Here is a 22,643-nt window from a genome sequence, read left to right as displayed (position 1 = left end):
TATACAATATTCTTCAGTTTTCCTTTTAAGGGTTATCTATCATAATTTGATAGAAGCTTATATTTGGTATCAACTCATCAGAAATTCTGGAGAGCTGGCTTCCATCACAGAGTTTGCAGCTGCAGAAAGAATATGTAACTAGAACAATACAGGATTGGTGGATTCGAATGTCTTACTTGGTATCCAAAGAAACCATATAACCAAGTTTGAGGCTAAAGGAAATCTGACATGACTAGCTCTATGGAAAGCAACAGGAAACTGGACAGGTCCATTAGTTACTTATTTAAGAAGTACCCAAGATGGCACCATCAGAAACTACTCTTCTGACCTTCTGACACTTTTCAGCGTGTGTTCATCTGGTGTCACATTAGCAAAGTGGAAAGATTTTATGAGAAGTTTTCCACTTCTAACTTTTGGAATTTAAATGGAATGTATTTAAACACAAAGATATTTACATTTTTTATTCAAACACGAATAACATGCTAGATCTACACAATCTGTTAAAGCTTGTGTAAAAAAACAAGACATTTTAAATTTGTAGTAAGGATCTTACTTATCGCCTTTACTCCACTTTTCTCCACTAGGGGGTCTATATGTTCGTAATCTCTGCATTTCCTCTTTCCAGTGAGGAGGGGTCTCACTGCTGTCATCATCATCGGATTCAGAACATGACCGTGATCGAGGTGGGGTGTGATATCGCTATGAAAGCAAAGATAGATGGTTACATAATATATTTTTCTTTAAAAGAGATTGGATAATATAGAAAATATATGGTGTCTCTTACACAGATTTTGCATGCATCTTCATAACACAAGCCAGACAACATTATCTATGCAAAGTCCATGAAGAAAACAAACTCTAGATTTCCTACCAAAAATAGCCACTTTTGGTATGCATATATCCCACATATGAGACTGGATTACATAGCTAACTGTATCTTTTTATACTCTGACAGCATTTCACAAAGCTTGAGAGAGGCCAGCAGCTAACCCATTTTTTCAAAATGTAAAAGGAAGAATCAAGGAAGAGGTCATGGATTCCCTTTATGTAACACCTTTTGGAATAACACAATTACCGCAGATAACCAACTTTTTTTTCAGGATACTAAAGCACAGATGTTTTACTTCAGTTAGCAAACACTTAACTGCTTGTATGATTAAAGACAAGCCCTATTTCAAAAGTTACTGCTGTTCAGCTCTTCAGAAATGGGAATCCAGTTTAAGACGCCTTCGAAGAGAGCAAAAAAAAAAAAAAGTCTTTCACAAAAGTGTAATGAAGCTTCACACTTAACAAATTATGCTTAGGCACAGCATTTAAGGAGGCAATAAGAGCTACTTGTGCAGCAGAGAAAAAACTCTAATATTGCTAACTCATTATTTTCCATTACCCAGTTGGATACACACTTAGGTAAATTCTGTGAGGAAATTAGATGCTCCTTGACTCAATAAAGAAAAACATCTGGATTTTACTCAATTATTTTGAGCCACTTATAAAAGCAATCAAAATGTGAAAGAAAAAAAAAATTGCCCCCCAGAATAAAACCAGAAAGATGCATGTATTGATTTATTCAGTTAACTACAGGCAGAAGTCTTTAAGACATTGTTTATATTAAAAAAAAACCCAAAAGATAACCTGCCATGAACATGTTTGAGCTGAATCAGTGACTAAAAAAACCAGCTTTTACAAATGAATGGTGTATAATAGGTTGCGAAGGTTTCACGGACCTCCCTAATTCTCTCATATTATACTCAGGAGTCTCTCAGAACCTAAGAGGATTCAAAACTACAAATGATTATTTTGAAAAACATTTAAAAAGTTCACCCTGTGTAGAAACTGTTGCTAATCAGACTATTAGAGATGGCAGAAAAACGTAGTTCTCCAACTAATCACTAGCCCTAAATTATTTCTGGTATTACTGGGTTTTATTCTTAATTTTGCCAAGAGGGTGCCAAAATTATGAAAAACCAGACACACACCCAAATCCCTGGCAAAAGCCAGTTCCACTCAGCTTTAAGCTGTTTTTCCAGAAATCTTTATTTACATAAATATTTCAAAACAGTCTGTTTAAAAGGCTTCCTTTAGTGGATATCACAAGTGTCAAATAGAAATGAAAGCTGTCAGATGCAGCAAAGACAGCTATCAGATTTAATGTCAAGGCTGGCAAATAAGGGTTGGTTCTCAGGCGAGGCTCAAACACTACAATACCTTGGTCCATGCTATGGCCATCTAAGCCATTAATTTTGTGGCTTAAAATAACTGCATCACGGGGATCAGTAGAAAACTACTTCTCAAATCCAGCAGCTATCACATAAGAAAATCATGCTCAGAGGAGTCTTGGTTAAGACTACTCTAATGAAAAGTGTCTTCAGCTATACAGATACTGATCTTTATATATAATTTTTTTTTTTTTTTGAGGACTTCCACTTGCAAGAAAAATCTGGCCTTGGTTTGGTTTATGGTCACCCAAATGCTGCCTGCTAAACTGATCCAGGAAAACATTCTAAAGGGGAAGAATATGGTCAGTCATGGCATGCTACAATATGAAGTACAGTAGAATCAAATGCACAATTATGAAAGCTTTTTTTACTTTCTCCCTCTTCTACTGACTCAAAAACAACAGTGCAGCTGTGCAGTGTTTTGGGGCCTGTATTTTAAGTTATTAGAGAAGAGACAAGAAGACTTTTGCTTGAGTACAGCGGAATTAAGGCAAAAGTTCTCAGGATATCAAAGATCTGAAGTAGAAATAAAATCTGCCTAAACAGTGGCAGTCTTCAGAGAGGTAGGTAGAAAAAAAGAAAAAAGGACCAAATCTGCACATCTGCAAAAACGCTTCATAACCAGCACTGCAAAGAAGTAACTTCTTGCCCATGCAGTGTCACCTATGAAATTACAACACTTTGGTCTCAGCCAGGACAGCTGATGAAATTTGAGAAACTACATTAAGTAGCTAAAAAAAAGGAAACAAAAGGTTGACTTAAAATAACAAAAAGCAGAACAAACAAGGTAAGCGATTCTGCCAAAGTTGCCAACAAAACTGTTGTTTCTCAGCAATATATGCACAACCATCAGGAGATGCAAATACCAGAACTTGGGAGAACAAGCAATATACATCTGAAAGGGCTGTATACACTTAGGACACTATAGAACAGCTTTGCCTACTGTTATGCATTATAGTCCTAATGTTTAACAGAAACAGCAAGAAAATCCAATGAGTGGAGAAGAGTAAAAGCTGTTGTCACTTCCCATTACTTTAGATGTTGTGGCTCGCATGGGACAAATCTGGCTGAATTAATTTCAATCTTTAAAAAGAAATAAATTTATTCTTATGTTTGAAGACTTCTCGTAGCTGAGGAGTAAGCATTCCCAAACAATCTTAAAGTAAAAAGACAGTAACAAGAAACATAGCAAGAAAAGCGTTATAAAATGAACTACCTGACCACAGTATTTCATCTACAACATGTTAAAGTGTCACACAAAGCCTCCAAGGAAATTCAAAGGTCAGAGAAGATACTCTGAGAGGAAAGGGGGGGGGATAAAATAAAGTTTGTCACATACTATTGTGCCTCTTCCTTTAATTTTTCGTCCAGATTTAGAGACTGATGGTTTCTGGTCAGTCAGAATTGGCGTAGCATCAAGAAGCTTCCTACATAAATTAATAAAATATGAGCTTACATGGAAAAAACCCAAAGAATTAACTTAAACTAATTTTAAGTTAATAATGCAAAATATTCATTTATTTTGAGATGGCAGAACTAAGAATTCAGTGAATTCTCCAAGAAATAAAGCAAGACACGCACAGTTCTGCAATGAAAGGCAAATCAACATATACTTGCTTTCAACCAAATGTGTAGCCTACCTGACCTCTCTACCTGTAAATAAATGCTAACAATGAACTTGCAAAGTACTCTGTTAAAGTGGTACATGGCTTTTCTAAAGAGGTTAACTTGTGTTTGGTGCACAAATCATGAAGACAACATGGACAGAAGAGTTTCAGGGTCTCAGCAGTTACACAAATTCAATGTCTTAGCATAGGGAATGGTAATTCACAACAGTCCACAGGTTCTAAAACCTTGCTTCTTTCCCAAGCAACAAGAAGTAAATCAGCACTCCTTTACAATTTGTGTAATATCCTCGAAAGAAGCAATTACTAAGGCTTTGGAAACATGAGTAAAGTAAAGTTTCAAGAAAAGGCTTACAGCAGACTACACCATTAACTGAAATGAAAAAAACAAAACAAAAAACCTGGTTTTAGAGGTATCTGGCAATGTAATGTATTAGCTCATGTAAGTCCAAAAGTGAAGAAATTTGATAGAAAAAGAACCTAATTGCAGTTTAGTAGAGGTACAACACACAAATTGAAAGTAACTTGTGAACTCGTGACTTCTTTTATATCAAAAGAAGAGGATTTTCTCTTATTCTCAAAAATCATAGATGGGTCATAAAATTCTAGTTTGACTGATTTTGAACCAAAGTTTCTTCTTCAATCTAAGAAAGATGAAAAATCGCCTCTCCCAATCCCAAACTTCCCTTGCAATCAAATATTTGCCGTGGTTTACATTGCAAAAGTTCTTTCGGAAGTATTCACTCATTTTTTTGCATCATCTGTAATTGAGTTTAAGGCCATAACGTGCATGATCCTTAAGGACCAATGAAATCAACTCATTAGATCTCACTGAAAAACCCTGACATAGGTTGTAAGGAATATTACACAGAAAACTGTAAAAAGGGCAATTAAATTACCTCATTTAAAAATTCTGACACTACAGCCATCATTTGCTATCAGTACTAGTAATAGAACATTAGCAGGAAAATTTTATGCATAATTTCCACCAAGTCAACATTAATAAGAAAGCTCAATTTTCCTTACGGTTCAGGTTCTACATTGACAACAGGCACATCTCTTCTTAGCAAAAATCTGTTTTCAGGCACTGGAGGAATTTCTTCAGGACGTACCACAGGTTTGTCCCTCTTTGTGCTAACATCGACTGCTTTTTCTGTTATATCACTCTTGTCAGAAAGGCTGCTATGGGGAAAAATAAGTTGATAAATCAAAATTAACTGTCAACTGATAAACACCACTTTTTCAAAGTGAATTCCAAAACAAGTCCACATGATGCATCAAACTCCAAGAAGGCTTAACAACCAAAATGTGTTTCATTAACAACCCATTTTAGGCTAAAGGAAGGATGGTGCACTATTATTTGAAAGAAGGTTCAGTTCTTGCTTTACAGCAAATAATTTTAATTTGCCATTTGTCAAGAAATATTTTTAAAATATAATCAAATACATATCAAAGATCTATTATTTGCCTAATGTCTGACTTTAACACAGGTATACTGAGTCCCAGATACCTTAACATGCTGAGACTTACTCATTTCAAAGTTGCTCTAGCTTCCATCTACAAAGATCTTGAACTATTTCATGGAAAAATCTACTCAACAAGCTCAGCTTTAGGGGTTTTTTTGGTTGGTTGGCTTTGCTTTATAGAAATCAAGCATAAAAATCCAAACTTAAATAAAAGCATTTTCATCCTCATTGCTTGAGTACTTCATGAAAACTAAGTAGGATTTCTCAGATTTCTCTGAAATTCTTAAATTTAAGAGACTAGTCACCGTCTTTGGTTTGAGGTTCGCTTGCACCTTGGATCCTCTTTCTTCCTCTCTTCCTTTCTTCGTTTTCTTGATTGTTTGGTTTTAGCTCTTCTTTTACGCTTTCTTCTTCTGCTTCTTTCATTTTCAGCTTCACTGTCAGATGAAGTTTCTGAAGAGCCTGATGCACTGGAGGAGGAGTCTGAAGCTTCTGAGTCAGAACATACTTTCTTCTTCTTCTCCAAAGCTTAAAACAGATATTTTAAGTTTACAGTGTGTACAGGTGTACACGTGTGTAGTGTGTATATACACAGCACAAAATACATAAATTTTTATATGTATAAATACACACACATACTGCTTTGAGAAGCTCTGTGAACTTTTTACACAATGAGTTGCATTAAAGCACAATAATAAAATGTCATATAATTGTGTCTAGTCTAAACCCATACTAAAAGAAATGATACAAATATTTTCCAGCAAAGATAGCTGTAAAAAAATTCCTTCAGTTGCTATGAAGTAAACTGTAAGAACTTCCACACACAACTTCCACCATATAAGAAAACATATCACTGCATGGCCAAAACATTTTTAAATTAATACACAGTAAGTTTATAACTGAAGCTAAACATTAACTTATGCCAAGCTAATATAAAGAAAGGTTGAGGATAAGTATAGTTTTAAGAAGGAGGGTTCCTCCCCTTTTCTCCTTTGAAAATGTATTTTAGGTTATAACACTGAATTCACACTTTTGGGTTCGAATAGAATGTACAAATAAGCCAACACCATTTATAGTAAAAAAAAGAAAAATAGTTTCTTTAGAAAGCAATGCACAGGTTACAAAACAAAGTTTAAGAGTTAGTCTCAGCCTCAGTTGTGTATTTCTCCTTTCTGCATCCTCATACTTTTATATTATCTATCCTCTTGACTTTCTCTAAGGATAATGTGGTTATTTATGTCCGTAAAAGAAAGGCAAAAGTAGAAAACGCAAACTTATAACACTCCACTACTTTACAGCAACTGTCCGAATATATTTTAAAGATAACTTATTCCCTATGAATTCTCATGAAAAGGAAAATTATGTTGACTACATATACCACATACATTAACATTACATGATCTTAAAATAAACCTTTGGAAACTGCACAAAATTCAACTTCAAGAAAAGCATATGTTTGTGTCTCCATCTTTTAAACTCAGAAAAATAAGTTCTAATTATTTTTTGAGTATGTCAGATTAACCTCAAACATTAATTAAGGAGAATAGGAACCAGGCATACGTTTTCCAAGGCACAAAGGTTTAGGTCAGAAAACCTTCCCCCTTGCTTTGCCTTCCTCACCTACACCAAGATTTAAATTTTAAAGGCTTGTAAGAATTAATTAAGGTTCTAGAGATTTACCATAATGATTTTTAGACACTGCAATCATTTTTATACTCTCTGAAAACAATGTCAACGTTCAATTAACTTCAGGTATGTGTATGCTTACCATCTTTTGCCGATTTTGTAACAAGCACCCCACAGTCAATAACTCGTACATCTGCATAGGGTCTACTTGCAGTATCAGTTTTCAGATTTTCTATTTGTTCTATTACTTCAAAACCAGAAATAACCAGTCCAAAGACAACATGTACACTGCAGAAATAAAATATTTGGAAAGTACAAACATTTATATATTGCTGTAATTATTTTCCAATGAATTTCAGATTTTAAAAGTCATTCTGAAATAGAAACATTCAGCTCTTAAAAATGTATTAACCTTAAAAATAACATTTTTTTTTTACATTTACAACAACTCTAAGTTTTCATGCAAGACGAAACAGAGGTTCACTCCTGTTCAGTTTGAGAGAAATACTTGAGGTCATTCTACTCTCTTCTACATGGTCAGGGTAAACAGATCATCATTTCTAATCCATCCTTCTATTTTTGAAATTTTGTGCAATAGAGGGATCAAGAGTCCATATACAAAGATGACAAAGTAGTACAGTTTTCCCCACAGAAGAAGCATTTATAGGTCTATACAAACTCAGCATACAAATTCCCACTGGCATTGCAGGGACAGTTATAATTAAGGAACCCCCCCAGTTTTGTTCTACCCTACCACATTTGTCTTTCCTTCTTCCATTTGCCCCATAACTTACACTTACAGGAACTAATATATTTTGGGGATAAAAACATGCCACAAAGAGTACTATCCAAATACATTAAACTTGACATTTCAACTCACTGATTTATGGACTGAGGGCAGCGCAGCAACCAGTTTTAAAGAAATAATGTTAGGATTTCAGACCTTCCAAGTTTTTGACCAGCTTTAGGAAATAAGTTGCAACTTGAATTTTTTATAGAACTGAAACTTTTGTTTTCCATCTTGTTCTATTGTATAATCTTTCACAGAATTAAGAATTGGTTTCCCCATTGTTGTCTACTTTCAATATAATACATGAAGACTTACAACCTTCAAATTTTAGCCATCTTTGGAGAAATGGTAGAGGATTCTTACCCATCGAGATGAGGAGCAGGTTTTGTTGTTCTGTTTGACAAACAGCAAGATGGTAAGATGGTAAAAAAAATAAAATCAGGGATTCAGATGAAGTAAAAGAAGAGAATGGCACAGAAAAAAAAAAAGAGATGAAGGTAAGAAAAAAATAGTGAAAAAATCCAGTTACATACATGGACTTAAAACTTTACAGATTATACACACAAGCTTTTTTAAACTTTTACATGAAATTTGCTTGAAATTTAGCTAACTGTGCGTACTTGGAAGTTGTATCAAGTATCACTTTATGCATGCAGTAAACAATTTTCAAATAAGTGTCTTTAAATACACATTCAAACATAACTCACATTTTTAATGAGAGATTTATTGCCAAATTGTAACTAATTGAATTTATATGTTTCTGAAATTGTTAAGTTCTTATATTACAAGGTCACTTTAAAGTCAGTTTATTTAAAAAAAGAAGAAAGTTGTCATACGTGATAGATACTTTGCTCCCCCCGCCCCACTTCTTTCTTACTCTCCATTTACTTGATTGGCCTCATAACTCAGAATACAAAGCAATACTTCTACCTTTAACCATCAAGAGTATAGCACTCCAGCTCATAAGCTCGCAGGCTTCCCAAAAGCAACAGCAGCACAATGCAAGCAGACATTATATGCTAACCCTACAGCTGACTTCTGTAATAAATGCGGACTTCCTCCCTATTTTTCAGCTTCCCACATTTAGCTGTTTCTAGCCTGAAGGAGAAATGCAACTGCATTACATTTTGCACACTATCCTAAAAGGTATTTGGAGTTATGCCAAATTTCTGAGCTGACTTTGAATTAGAATATTCAAGGTTGTGCATATATAATTATATGTTAAGATTCACCTTTCTGATGATAATGCTATGACCTGGTATCTCTCTATATCCTTTTCCAAAAAAAGAAAGGAAATTACTTCTACAAGAAAGCCTGCATAATGTTGCACAGGGAACCTTACTATGCAGACAAATTCAGTACGGAACATCAGAACTTGCATTAATCTTATATATTGGGGAAGAAAAAAAACCAGAAGTCAAGATAATTTGCATTTGAAATTATTTTAATATTGAAAACATTCTTCCTCTCTCCTCCCCAGGCACTATTTTGCCTTTCTAGCCTTCTTCCAATGAACTCCCCTCTCTCAAAATAAATAATCAATCACAGATGCTTTTTCTAAATTTACAATAACACAGATGTGGTACAATGAAGTTACGCTTTCACTGCTATGATAAGATACTACTTTTTAAGCACATATCTTTACTTGAGTTTTGAACTACTAGGTCACAAAACACTGCAGTGCTGGAACGCATGCCAAAAGATGGAACTGTGAATCAGGAGTGTTTACACTCTTGATTTTTTTTAAGCTCCAAATGCCAACCAGACCTTCCAATTCTGTAATACTGAATAATAGAGAAAAATTCTTTGGTTTAACACAGGGCAAGAAATGCTATCAAGACAACATTTAATTTCTCAATCGTAGGGGGTGTTCTTTGGTTTTCCCTTGCTAATACAGCATATTGCTACAAACAGAAAAATTCTTACAGCTTTTGAAGTTCTTTAAGCCAAAGTGAGCTGCATTAACAACCTGCTGTTAAGTAAACAGTTTATGCGGGCTTAATTATAAAGCTGATTTAAAGTAGTGAAAAAATAGAAGTGGGTTACTTCAATGAAACCAATAATAAACAAGACTTAATGCTTAGAATTAGCTAGAAACAGCAATAGGTTCAAACACACTTGATATGAATGCTGTAGTAATGTGCTTCTGCCATGCAGCAGCAGCACTTGAAGACCAATTGAACAAATTACCTAAGCATGTACTTTCTTTAGACTAGTCCTCAATAAGCAAAGAAAGGGATAGTTGGTACATTAAAACCCAGGTAGAAGTTTCTCTCATTACACTGGCAATTTGATAGATAAAATGGATAGGGTTTTTCTCATTTACTTGTTCATGAAGTGAAAAACACAAGGAAAAGCATTATCCAAAAAGAAAACTTTTCAGATGCATGGCAAGGAGTTAGGTGACTTAACAGACTTCCTACAGGAAGCAGAAACCCAACTCCTCATTGCGCTTTTGAAAGTTTTGTCATCTCAATGTTAGGGTTGTAACATGACATTTATTCTGCAAGCATGCACTTTAGAAGACCACTTCAAAGTTCTCTGCATATGTTCTGCCTTTCAGTCCTTGAACATTTGCTTTGGCGCCCAAACTTAATCAGGAGAAAACCTACTTACTGCCTTTGCACTACAGGTACCTAGAGTCATGATGAGTTCCTCCCCCCAAAATAATATTTTATTAAAACATTTCTATACAGAACTTTTGTAATTTAAAATGTTCAAAATCTGCCTTATAATATATACTATTATCCAAGTTATTTACAGAAGGACAAATACCTTTCTTCACTCAAGTTTAAAGTAAATTGATTTAAGATACTGCTGAAGAGAAAAGCATCTTTTTGATAAAATCATGTTATCACCCACCCCCCCAAGAACCTCCGTCCTAACAAAGGATTCAATGCACATAACAATATGATCAGAAAAAACAAGATAGATAAAAACAGAAAGAAGAAAAGGAAAGGACACAGCCTTAGAGGAATGAGACATTACCTTTGGAGCGCACGATGTAACACTGTTTCTGTAAATTTTACACAAAAATGGCAGAAATAAATTGTAATACATTTTCAGACAAAACTGAGTCTATGTTTTATTAAATACAAGTTTAAAATTAATATTAATCAAGTTGTATGCAGAACAAGGATGCCTAAAAGAGGGCTCTAAATTTTCTTTAGAATACAAGGTACTTTGAAAACTACAGTAACTTCTCCTTAAAAACAAAAAAAGAAACCTATAGACATAACCTGCTTGCATACGCTATTACAAAGATAAACGGTTAGAAAAGAGAATCCTCCCACTTCCCTCTAAGTCTCAATCCAGCAAAAGTGTTAGAACACATGCACAACTTTAAGCAGATGAATAACTGATTCCAGTGGGTTTATTCACATGCTTGCAGTTACAGAAGTGTTCAAATGCTCTACTGAATCCAGTCCTAAGTAAAAACTTCATAGAATGGCACACCATAGCTTAAATGTTTTGATTTACAAATGTGTTAAGTTATTAAGTCTACAACTTCATACATTTCATAACTAGCTGACACCTTCCTTGTATGATGAAATTTTTCTAAAACTAAGAAAAATGGCTGTTTTCTTTAGAATATGGGCACTGCTATTTCACTACTTCTGTTCAGAATTATAGAAAAACAAAAACATTGCAGATGAAAAAAGACAAAACATATGCATCAGCTTATACCATATTTTTGCTCTCGTATAATTCTGAACAGCAGCAATGTTTTAAAAATGCATTATCAGTTGAGCTTATCCATATTTTTCCCCCCAAATAAACTATTAGTTCTTACTTGTGTCTCTGCATATTTGAGCGTAGAAATGATCTCTTTGTTACTTGTTACACATAAAAGCATCCTGTGAATACTTTCACATGGGCTATGCTTTTACATAAACTTTTGATCAAGCCAATGGACCCGCTTGTGTGATAAGTGCATGTATATCACTTTTGCTCAGAGATAATGCAACATCAGCCTCTCTCTCTGAAATTTTTAGATCTTTATATTACTGTCAACTGTTCAATGATTAGCTCAAAGGTATTTCAGTCACAGTAAAAAAAAAAATTAACTGTTAATTAGAAAAATACCTGTTTTGGGACACCAAAAAGACTTAGAAATGAACCACTTAATAAGCTAGTAACATTCAGAAATCATTTGTATAATCAAAACAAAAGAGTCCTCACAATTTATTTAATCCTTCATTTAGCAGATCAAAGTGGCTAGTTTGTTTGAATTTAGTAACTAGGCATGGCACCACACAATAAAAACATTTTTAAGACAAAAAAAGCTATTTAGTTTTGAGCAAGAAAGCAGAGCTCGAGACACGTTAAACCAACAATACCCTCAATATGGAAAAAAAAAAATATCTAGCAGTAATAGCAAAACAGCCTCAAGTTTTACATAGCTTCTGAACACAGAGGCAAGAACTCCAGGCATTTGAACTGATAAGGAACACAACCTACGACTCCTCTTTAAGTTGTAATAAGGATGTATTCCTCAGTAAACTACATGACTAAATAACAAGGCATTAAATTAATTGTTACACAAAACATCCCAATGACAACAAAGGGGTTGGCTTTTTTTTTTTTTTTTGCCTTCTATTGTTTTCTTTATGCTTCACTCTGCACAGGCACTTCTACTTTCCTAGTAAGCATAGCTTGACAGATTTTGTATGACAATGGAAGCAAAGTTAAGCCCATGCAAGCATTTGTACGATCAGGAGTCTCATTAATTTTATAGTACTTTATATACTTATTTTCGCAAGAGTTGCACTTATTTTATATTGCAACTGTCCTTACTAGCAGGTTGGATATGGCGACATGCATGATGGAGTTGCTCTAAAGAGACAAGATACCATTATCAGATCAGCCTGACTGAGAAGCAGAATATGTTGCTCAAGAAGAACATCACCCAACAAGTAATACAGCCACTGAGCTGCAACATCCGAGAACAGGCCGACTATTCCCCCCAACTCTTAATCAGGGACCTAAAGACATGAGCTATATTTGTCCAGTGCTCTAGATGCACTGCCCCAATAACTTTAATTATAATAATCTTTTTGGCAGCAGTTCAAAACAGATATTGGAGTATACAGAAAAAGGAAGATGATTCTAGAGTAGTTCCTGTCAACCTCTACCCCATCCTAAGGATTCCATATCTGAGTCTCAACATAGAAACAGGACAATTAAAAGAAGGTTAGCACACTAAGGTAGTGTTTAGAACACTTGCTAAATAACTGATGGTTCTAATAGAAGTTATTAACAGAAAATAATCAAATTAAATAGTGGTGCTATCTGAAAATACAAATAACCAATTTATAACCTGGTGCCTTACAACTATCTTCAACACAAGTCCGCAATAAAATGCTACAACAGATCCCTTTGGGTAAAGAAAATTGAAATTCCAGTATTTCACAAATACAAACATTATAAAGGGATGGCCTCTGCATCCTTTCTGCTGGATTTCAACAAGATACATTTCTTCAGACTAGGAAAAGTTTCTTAAGACACATGTGTGAATAGACTTGGCCTATTTAAAGCGTGTGTGCACAAAAACCATAATCCTTCCTTAGCTAAACATTCTTCTTTCAACCCAGCTGTTACTAGTCAAGTAAGTAAAATAAAATAAATAAAAAATTGGGGAAAATTAGTCAACAAGCATTAAACACAGCACTTCTGACATATATATAATATACTTTTGACTTTTCATTCTACTTTTGCATCTTGCCAGTTTCTACCAGGGCTTTAATTTACGTTCTTTCTTTTTACACTGGCCCCACCGGAGCTTCCTAAGGGTATTTACACTGCCTTTTCTATGCCCAGTTCCCTATTGTTGCTTATAAATGCTTCAAGCTCATTTGTGCCAGAGAAATTCCTGATGAATCAAAGGATTGGTCAGATGCTTGTTTACATTAAGATTAGGCTGAAGCTTCTATCTCAAGTAAAACTGAGAACTGTAGCTCAACTTCTAACAATTTTTAGACATTGCATAGAGTCTTGTTGTGACCAGTTAGTGCTGTCTGCCAAAGAGCTCTTCACTGCCTGATTACTTTCTGTAAAGACTAGTTACTCCAAATGACACTTATCTGTTCTAAGCAGGGAAAGCACTTCTGATGAATACGCAAAACTGTTCTAGTCAGGATTCTTGCTATTATTTTAGCCCTACTTGGACAAATACTTACATAAAAGAAAACAACTTATTTGCACTCCTTATCTGCTACATTAGATGTGTACGAGAGAGAAATACAGAGTTCTCATCCCTGAAGTTATTGATGAAAAAATAAAATGCAAACAGAGGTCTAAAGAAGTTCAGATGGAGATGAACTATCTCCCCTTCTATGAATCTAATCAATAAAATTAAACATGTTCAAACCATTAAAGAAGTCTAAAGGCTGCCACTGAAGACTGCCTTTCACACAATTTTCAGGGTATACATTTGAAGAACATTTTTCCTAATGATAAACTACTGAATAACTGAGCATTCTTTTGAGTGTAAGAAACACGTTTTAATTTCAGCTTAAAATATATCACTAAAGGAAGCAAACATTTTATTAAAGAAAAGCTGTATAGATGCACAGTACATTCCCTGAAGTAATCAGACAACTGTCACCAAGCAAGACTAACTGCTTTAATATATTGCATTTTAAAAGTTGTCAGAAACTGCCTAGATAAAATCTTTAGCACTTGTTTCCTACTTTGAATCTTGAAATTCAAACTCTCCATGTTATGAAGCAGAAAACAAGTTCCACCATTAAAAAAATCTGTACAAAAAGACAGATTGTTGAACTATGCATTTCACCATCCATCCTTGGCTATTCGTAAACTGAGCTATCAAACACAAACCTGACTTTACAACTGCCTGTATACGTAAACACACGCCTTTACAAGCAGCCCCAGTGGCTTCTGTACAGATTCTGTAATTGTATGTATTCATTCCCAGGACTGGCTGCAGTACTGGAGGCCTAAGGTGGGATTCAGCTTAAATGCATATACTTGAATATAGCAAAGGCATCTGCAAGTGAGGTAAGCATCTCAGCTGCTGGTCAGATCTAGGGAGAACGCTCAATTGCCAATGTACAGGCATCTTTAGCTGCCCTACTGTATCCTGCCTGGCTTCCAGCTGCTACTCCAGGAGTGCAGGGTGTCTTGCAGGTGCTACATCCTATTTGCACTCACTGTCTTGAAGTTCCCAATGGTGTCTCAAACAGCATTAGATATCTGCATGAGGTAAAACAAAAAAAGCCCCAGTCAAGAGGGTCACAGAAGCCTAGAGCATTAGAGCATGCTTTAAAGACTTAGACAGCAGCCCACCTAACCCTCACTGGTTATACTGGGAGTTTAACTCCTGGGCTTGATTCACTTGGCTGACTGTAGGGCAAGCTGGTGCCATTTAAGACATTACAGGATATCCAAGAAATCTGCATGGGGCAGGCAAGACACAAGACCTTCAGAACATCCACGTCCTTCTCTGCCAGCAGCTGAAGGCCAGGTAGGAGCCTAAAAATGGCTTTAGATACCTCCAGGCAGCTGAGGTGAATCTAGCCTACACGGCGACAATTATGTTTAGGTATCTTACTCTGCCTGAATTCCCACCAAACCAACACTTTCTCTTTACAGTGATTTTATGAAAAAACAGAATTTTTCAAGAAATCTGCATCTCTCAAAATACTTCCGTATTTGATGCAAGTGCTCTTAAATACTGTTCACTTTATTGTCCCATGTAAATTATAATTTAGCATCCAACACAACCTTAGGTTGTTTTGGTGTGCGGGGACAGGTAAGGTGTTTATGCCTGTTAAATCTAATTGAACAAGTAAGCTGAGTCTACGAAGCATAAGGGAAAGAAGACGACTTCTGAATCAAATGCAGGAAAGAAAAGAAACTTTAGAGCCCTCAAATGATAGCTTCTTGACTGATGTGACATCATTAAGTTTTCATGTGTATTGTTCAGATAAGCTTAAAAATGGAAAACTATGACAGGAGAACCAAAAGATAAGTCACCAAGTAGCAAACAGTGAACCAATGTCTTTTAGAGAGCTTATTAAACCACAGGGTTGGGGTTTTTTAATATAGTGATTGTTTACCATACTAATGTCTCTACATATCCATTCAGATTTACTGTAAGCAAGCACAACATCTAAAACTTTGTTTGAAGGTAACAGTAAACAAGCTTTTGACACTGATGATTTTATCTCTATGGAAAGTCAGAACAGCAGCAACTGTGAAAGACTTCCTCTTAGGTTCCTATTAATTTTCCATTTTTAGGGCATTCTTTAGGAAAAGACCTAAAAATGCCTCTTATCTGAACTTCATCATATCATACTGAAGATCTTTTTCAGGCAAAGAAAAAAAGAAAGATTCTTGAGGACAATTTACTCCTTTACTGAAGACAGTGAAGCGCCATTCATTCTTATCCCCCAAGAAAGATGGCAAAGAAAAAAGTTTTTCTAGTTAACTACATTAAAATTTACTTTTGAAAACTCCAGTGTTATTTCACAAAGTTCTTCTCAGCACAAGCCCCAAATTATAATCCAGATCTTTCCAAATACAAACTTGTTAAACATTAACAGAAGGCAACTTTTAAAAGGGATTTAACAAGAGGAATAGTCACATAAAAATCAGTAAGTTTAAAAATACTAAAACTGAACCTAGACTACAACTACTTTAACCAGAAGACCCTGACATATCAGACCTGAGTATTTATTGATGGTAGAGAGTCACATGTTTTCTACAATTTAACAGAACCGTCTACATACTAGAATGGATTTTTTTTTAAGGTAATTAAAGAAAAATCTGATTATCGGCACATAATTTTATATAGTGTTGGTACCAAAGGAGTTGGTATATGCATAAGTAAACAACTATGCAGTAATATAGAAGAAAAGCATGTCAGGAACAAACACTCCAAAATAAAAAAAATTTAAAAATTAAAACCCCCAAAACAATAAACAAAACCAACTCATCCTCCCTCCCATCCCTCCCCCAAAACTAAATCATAAATCATCATATTTTAAAGAGCACATGCAAAACCATACAAACCACCTCTAGATCTCACTCCCTTTTGCATACAAAGCTCAACACTGTAATTTGCAGATAATCTGTTAAGATTTGGTTGGTGCACACACAAAGCCAAAGAATCTATTTTCTGGACACTAAGAACTGCACAAGCCATATTTTTAGGGTAAAAAGCAATGAACAAGGAACATCCATGGAGTACCAGCTTCTAATCCAAATGAAACAAGCAAATTCTGGTAACTAATGTTTCCTATAATAGCTTACACTGCAGGTACCCACTCAAGCCTATTTAAAATAAGGCGGATAACATTGTTATAGATAATTTAGCAATACCATCTTTCTCATGAACAGCGCTTCTCTGTTCAAGAAAAGCTCAACTGTCGTGTTACATCTACTCACATGAAAAATTGGGAACCATTGGTATGTTTCCCTCGGTTTGCCATTGACAAAAGGAACGCTCTGTCATGTTTGAGAATAAAGTTTTCATCTGTTTGAAGAAAAAATATGTTTGTCAGATTTTCCCTGACAAGTAATGCAACTCTAATTTTCTTAGTAACTTATGGATGCTTTAAGGAGAAATTCTGCTGCTGCTGAAGAAACATGAAGGGGTTGGAAAAAAACCAAAAATCAAGTTGAAACAAGCCTCTCGAAAGTTACAATAGAAGCAGTTATGAGACAGAAAGCATTCTTTCTTAAAGAAAAAGTTTCACATATAGTGCAAACATTTCTAATGAAAGAAATTTAAAGTTATTTTTAGTATCTTCAATAAACATCAGATTCTCATAGAGTTGGATTTAAATCCAGCATTTTCAGAGTAAGAACAAGGTTGGAAGACCTACTGATATCCTAAACCAAGACTTAACATACATGATACTGTTATTTACACAGCATGCACCTCAGGTAAAAAGATCTAGAGAAAAAGCCATTTCCCTGGTATGGCATGTTAAAAGATAGCCACCTATCCATTCAAAACTGGAAGTCTCCAAACGTACAAGGGAGAAAAAACCCAGATACCTGAATGAGGAACTAAGAAAGTATTATTCCTGCAACCTAAATATAAAATCAATTAAGACTAAACTAAACATGCATTTTATATTCCAGTGAATTAAAGAGGACTTCCGGTTGTACAGCATAATATAAACCCAGATCTTCTGAAGTTCATTTTCAAAGCTAGAAATAGTAATTTGTGTGTACAAACCTGGTTTTAAGATTACATATCAAAACGCAATGCTGCATGTTTAGCACTCACTGCCTTTAGAAACAAACCTTAGTAACTTCTTAAGCAAATGGATCTATTCAAGACTTTCTTTTGACTAAAGGCTGTAATACTCCCAACACCAAACTATGTCTCTGTTTTAAGACAAACTTCATGGCATGCACTTAACCACGCAGAGCTGCTTGCAAAACATACAGAATTGGGGCTGTTACATAAATACATACAGTAACTTTATTAACACTTGAATACCACAGTAACTACCCATTTTTTTGCAAGAAAGAATTGTATGTCTTTAAACAAATACTTTATAAACTCACCATTTTCCTTCCAACCATAGATTTTAAAAAGAGGTAAATGTACATTTATTTACAAATTCTTTGCAAATCAAATAACTTGTGTAGCATATAAACAAAGTCAAACACTTTCAGAAATGAACACTAAGCATACAAACCTTGAATAGGGAAGGGGAGGAAAGGGACATTAACAAAAGAAGAAATAACTGTTTAGAGCTGGAAATTATGCCAGTATTCTTTCTCAGAATAAGTCATTAACCCTCAGAAAGGTTAGACACAGAACTCTTCCATTTCTCCAAGCAACACAGATATCCATCTACAAACGGACGTATCAGTTGTCTATATATTTACTAGGGAGGGTACAAGGGAACAGAGTTTGAATTTGTGTTACTGAGCTTTTGTCTCTTACCTTTTCATTTTGCAAAAGACCACATTCTCTATAAACAAAAGAATATGTTGACAGTTTTAGGCAGGAAGATAGGAGTTTATTCATGAATAAAGTTGCCTAACCTCCATGCTGAAAGTCATGTTTAACCAATAATGTTAGCCTTAATTAATTGTCAGTTAAAGTTAAATATTACCAAAAAAATTATCTGAAAGTCATGCATATAAAAAGAATTCTCATGCAACATTAGTTTCATGCAAAAGGTGATCTATAAGTAGACCTGTTTTCATTAAGTAGCTTGGGAATCAAGACTTATCTCAGAACTGAGTAAGAATCTGCAAAGACATATTTCCTCTTACCTTTAAAATAGCCACCATAAATAGATTCACCTCCTTTTCCATTACCTACGCATTAAAAAGCATGAATTAAACCTTTTGTTTCATTTATGAAAAAAGCTGTATGTAACATTCCATATGTTGTTCATAACAAACCAGGATACTCTGGCCAGTTATTAGTATCTGAACATAAGCTCCTTGATTAAAAGCCATAGCCATGCATTATACTGTTGAACCTCAAAATATTGAGAATGAAGAGTGCCTTAGTGCCTCTGAACACTGGGAAGTCCAAAGGCTAATCCTCACTGGTATTTGCTAAAGCACCAGCAGACAGAAAAACAACAGCAAGCTAAAAAAACCCAAAAAAGACAACTGTAGGTATGACCAACAATCTTGCCTGGCTCAAAGCAGCTGACACATGACTAGAATGGATAAGAAAGTAGCTAGCAGTTTTAAAGGCCTCCTTACTTCTACTTGATTCTCAAAACAAGGTATTCCCTCACCACACCCATTTTATCAGGTACAAGATTTCAGGACACACATTTTGGTAAGGATGGGTATTTCAGGGAAGGACAACAGGCTGAAACATTATGTTGTACACATACTGCAGGGAAGGAAACAAGAACTCCTTGGAAAAAATTTCCTTTTAGAGACTTATCCATTAAACACTTCTAGCTCATTTACTACTTTATTATTATTTTTAAACTTATTCAAACAGTTATGTCACTGTACCAACAGAGCATTACTAGTGTTGCCTCTACTGCAGACACAAAAATGAAAAGCAGTTAAAACTACAGTTCGGATTTGAATTGTTTTAATAAGGTAGGCGTTATCAGCTCCAACAAGGGTTTTTCTTCTTAACACAATTTTTTAAAGAAATATTACTTCAGTTGAAACATTTCAGAATTTCAAAAATTAACAAAGAAATGGGTGACCTATGCTATACTTCACAGCAAATAAAATATTTTTATGGCATTGTAATGCTTTCACAGCATCTTCTAAAGTTGCATTATAACCACATAAGTTATAGCATTTCTGTTCCATTTAAAACATTTCAGTTTTAAAAGTGTATTTTACCTTCGCTGAAGTCCCCACCCTGAATCATGAAGTTTTTAACCACACGATGGAATGTAGTGCCTTTGTAACACAGCTTCTTTCCAGTTGTTTTGCCAATTCCTTTTTCACCTGCAAGAAGGTGAAACAAAAAGAATCTACAGACTGTCACTGAACAAATTCCAAGGGTTTTACCTCCCTAGTGCTAATGGATATGAGAGCCAACAGAATAGCACAACTATAAAAGACAACACAGTCCTACCTGTTGCCTTTTCACCACCCATTAATAGCAGAAGGGACCCCTTTAACAAGGGGACTCTCAAGTGAAATTTAGGTTTCTTAAAAAAAAAAAAAAGTCCCCCGCTCCCAAAAGGGAGTATACTTATTAGCAATCCACTCAGGAGAATTTATAAGAAAAGAGTTCATGATAATGATATGCCAACTATTTTCTGTGGTTATAGCTACAGCGCTATGTTAGCTGAAGCTTACACCGGAGTCCTTTTCAAACCACTTACAGATCTGGATGTGCCAGCTGAATCCCAGGACAAAAATCTAAGCTCAGAACACGCTTCAACTCAGTTTCAATGTGAACCACTCTTGGAAAAGTGGGATTGAGCTACTCCAAGCATGTGCCACATCTTCACCAATCCACGCACAGTGTCAGGCCACCCCTTAATGCCAATCATCGTTGCCTGGCATCAACCCTGACCATCTTTGTATGAAACTTGCACAAAACAGACCCCCATTTCTGAAAAGACTGACAGAACAGGGGAACAAAATTGTGCATACAAGAACCATTCCAGGACAAACTAAATGAGAATCATAACAGGGAGAAAAAAAAAAAGAAAAAAAAAATCCCCCAAACCCTGAACTGGTACCAGGGCCATTCTTACACAGCAGCAGAAGGCAAGCCAGGCCACAGTACTTGTTAATCCTTTCTGAGCCTGAGATTTCCTACGAAATGGCACTCAGTGGACTCCTAGTGTAGCTGTAGTTCAAGCCTACTGGTGATTTTTGAGAAAGACATCCCAGAACCTCAAGCTTCATTAACATTTCTTCCAAAATTGAGAAGAAAAACTGGACTGGGCATGTGGATGAGGGTACTAGAACTGGCAGGGCAGAGGTCCTACGTAGTAGTTTTGTGAGGGATTTATACTGGTCTAATCAGGAAACGTACAAGAGACACTGACTTTAGCTTCCAAAAAGAGGGGACCTGGCAGAATGTGGCAATTAAGAGTAATAGGTATACTATACCCTGTGCAACAGCTAAAAATCCCACATAAACCACATATGTGGGAGATATTCTGTAATGAGACAGGACAAATAACACAACATTCTGTTTCATCCCACCACTAGTTACAGAACAGGCATTTGACACTTGGTCAGAGGACATTTAACCAGTACGTTCTGTACCATGTGGTGCCCTCAGAAGCGTATGTGTATTTGTTACCCAGAGCCAACACTCCCCTTTTGCGATCTATTGTTCCTCCACCCAAAATTAACTGATGGCCAACCCACCCCAAGTTTGCCATTCCAAACAACCCATCGCTGCCAGGATGAGGGCAAAGAGCAGTTTGTGGCACAAAACCCACTCACGGCATTGCTGTTTACCATACTTACAAAAGCCATCACCCACAGCATATACCTTATTTTCCATCACCCTGACTCTCCATACCCATAACGCATGCCTCCTCTTACCCCATCTTTGTTTTCCACAGACGCAATGGATGCAAAGTTATTTATCACGAGGCTGGACACACCCTCTTCCCCCCCCAAATATGCCCCTCTGCTACGGTACTGGAAAAGCCACATCAGTCAATACCAAGGAGTATCTGCCTACATTTTTGGTCATGTTTCACAATGTCCCTCAGGCTATGGATAATCTCCTTACAGAATGGGATCCTGCACTGCACTTGGCCACGTAATCAAGCTGGTACACTAAGGTGAGAGATGAGTTTTAGAGCATGGCCAGAAGCTGTACTTTTACTCTCCTTTATGGTATCACCAAGGCAGCATAGTCCCCATTATAATAAATGTCAATACTTGTGATGTTCACTTCCTTTCATACATGATACAGCTGTGGGCAAAGTCATGTAACTCAACTCGTTCCCCATAAACCACAAACACTTCAGACAATGCACTCGAGCTGCTGGCCAAATGGTGGAGGGCTAAGTTCCTGCAAGAGCTGTACTACGTCACTCTGATTTTCAAAACAAATCCTTGGACTCCCAGTCTGGCAAAAGACAAAGACCAGTTGTTCCACTGGTTAGAGCTGCAGCACCTCCCTAAGCTCAGACACTTTTCCACAACAGCCAGTACAGAGCTCATGGGCTGGGCTTCTATTTTGTTTACAGTCAAATACTAGCCTTATTCTTTTTGCACTAAATATGCCTGAATTTTGTCTGAAAAAGAAAAAAAAGTCTTTGAGCCCGATCTACTTGCACCTTTCTTGCCTAAGCAGTTCTTTCCATGTGCTGCAAATCGCTTGGAAATAGGACAGCGGAGGAGAACTTACATAGTGGTTTGTATTGCGTTTGTGCGGCAAGGTTTTGGTTGTGGCAGGGCTACAGGGGTGGCTTCTGTGAGTCAATGCCAGCCAGCTCCAAGAGGGACCTGCCACTGGCCA

At 35.9% G+C, this 22,643-nt stretch overlaps 1 protein-coding gene across 4 annotated transcripts in view; it reads right to left on the bottom strand.

Annotated features, from left to right (window-relative positions):
• Positions 1–22,643, bottom strand: part of NKTR (natural killer cell triggering receptor) — a 42,715-nt gene that overhangs the window by 6,665 nt on the left and 13,407 nt on the right. Inside the window, exons 3-11 of one of the 4 annotated variants that reach the window (XM_010561410.1) lie at positions 20,042–20,149; positions 18,989–19,033; positions 17,135–17,222; positions 8,087–8,116; positions 7,076–7,221; positions 5,613–5,835; positions 4,868–5,023; positions 3,556–3,643; positions 554–699 (exon numbers count right to left, since the gene is read on the bottom strand). In XM_010561410.1, coding sequence (XP_010559712.1) covers positions 554–699; positions 3,556–3,643; positions 4,868–5,023; positions 5,613–5,835; positions 7,076–7,221; positions 8,087–8,116; positions 17,135–17,222; positions 18,989–19,033; positions 20,042–20,149 — 1,030 coding nt within the window. Of the gene's footprint in view, positions 1–553; positions 700–3,555; positions 3,644–4,867; positions 5,024–5,612; positions 5,836–7,075; positions 7,222–8,086; positions 8,117–17,134; positions 17,223–18,653; positions 18,682–18,988; positions 19,034–20,041; positions 20,150–22,643 lie in introns of those variants that run through there. The other 3 variants (XM_010561419.1, XM_010561437.1, XM_010561429.1) reach the window with 3 other exon arrangements.

This window comes from Haliaeetus leucocephalus, unplaced genomic scaffold, assembly GCF_000737465.1.
Source record: "Haliaeetus leucocephalus isolate CR32 unplaced genomic scaffold, Haliaeetus_leucocephalus-4.0 Scaffold0, whole genome shotgun sequence".
Classification (NCBI taxonomy): Eukaryota; Metazoa; Chordata; class Aves; order Accipitriformes; family Accipitridae; genus Haliaeetus; species Haliaeetus leucocephalus.
The sequence above is the reverse complement of the archived record's forward strand: the minus strand, read 5'-3'. Positions and strand labels throughout refer to the sequence as shown.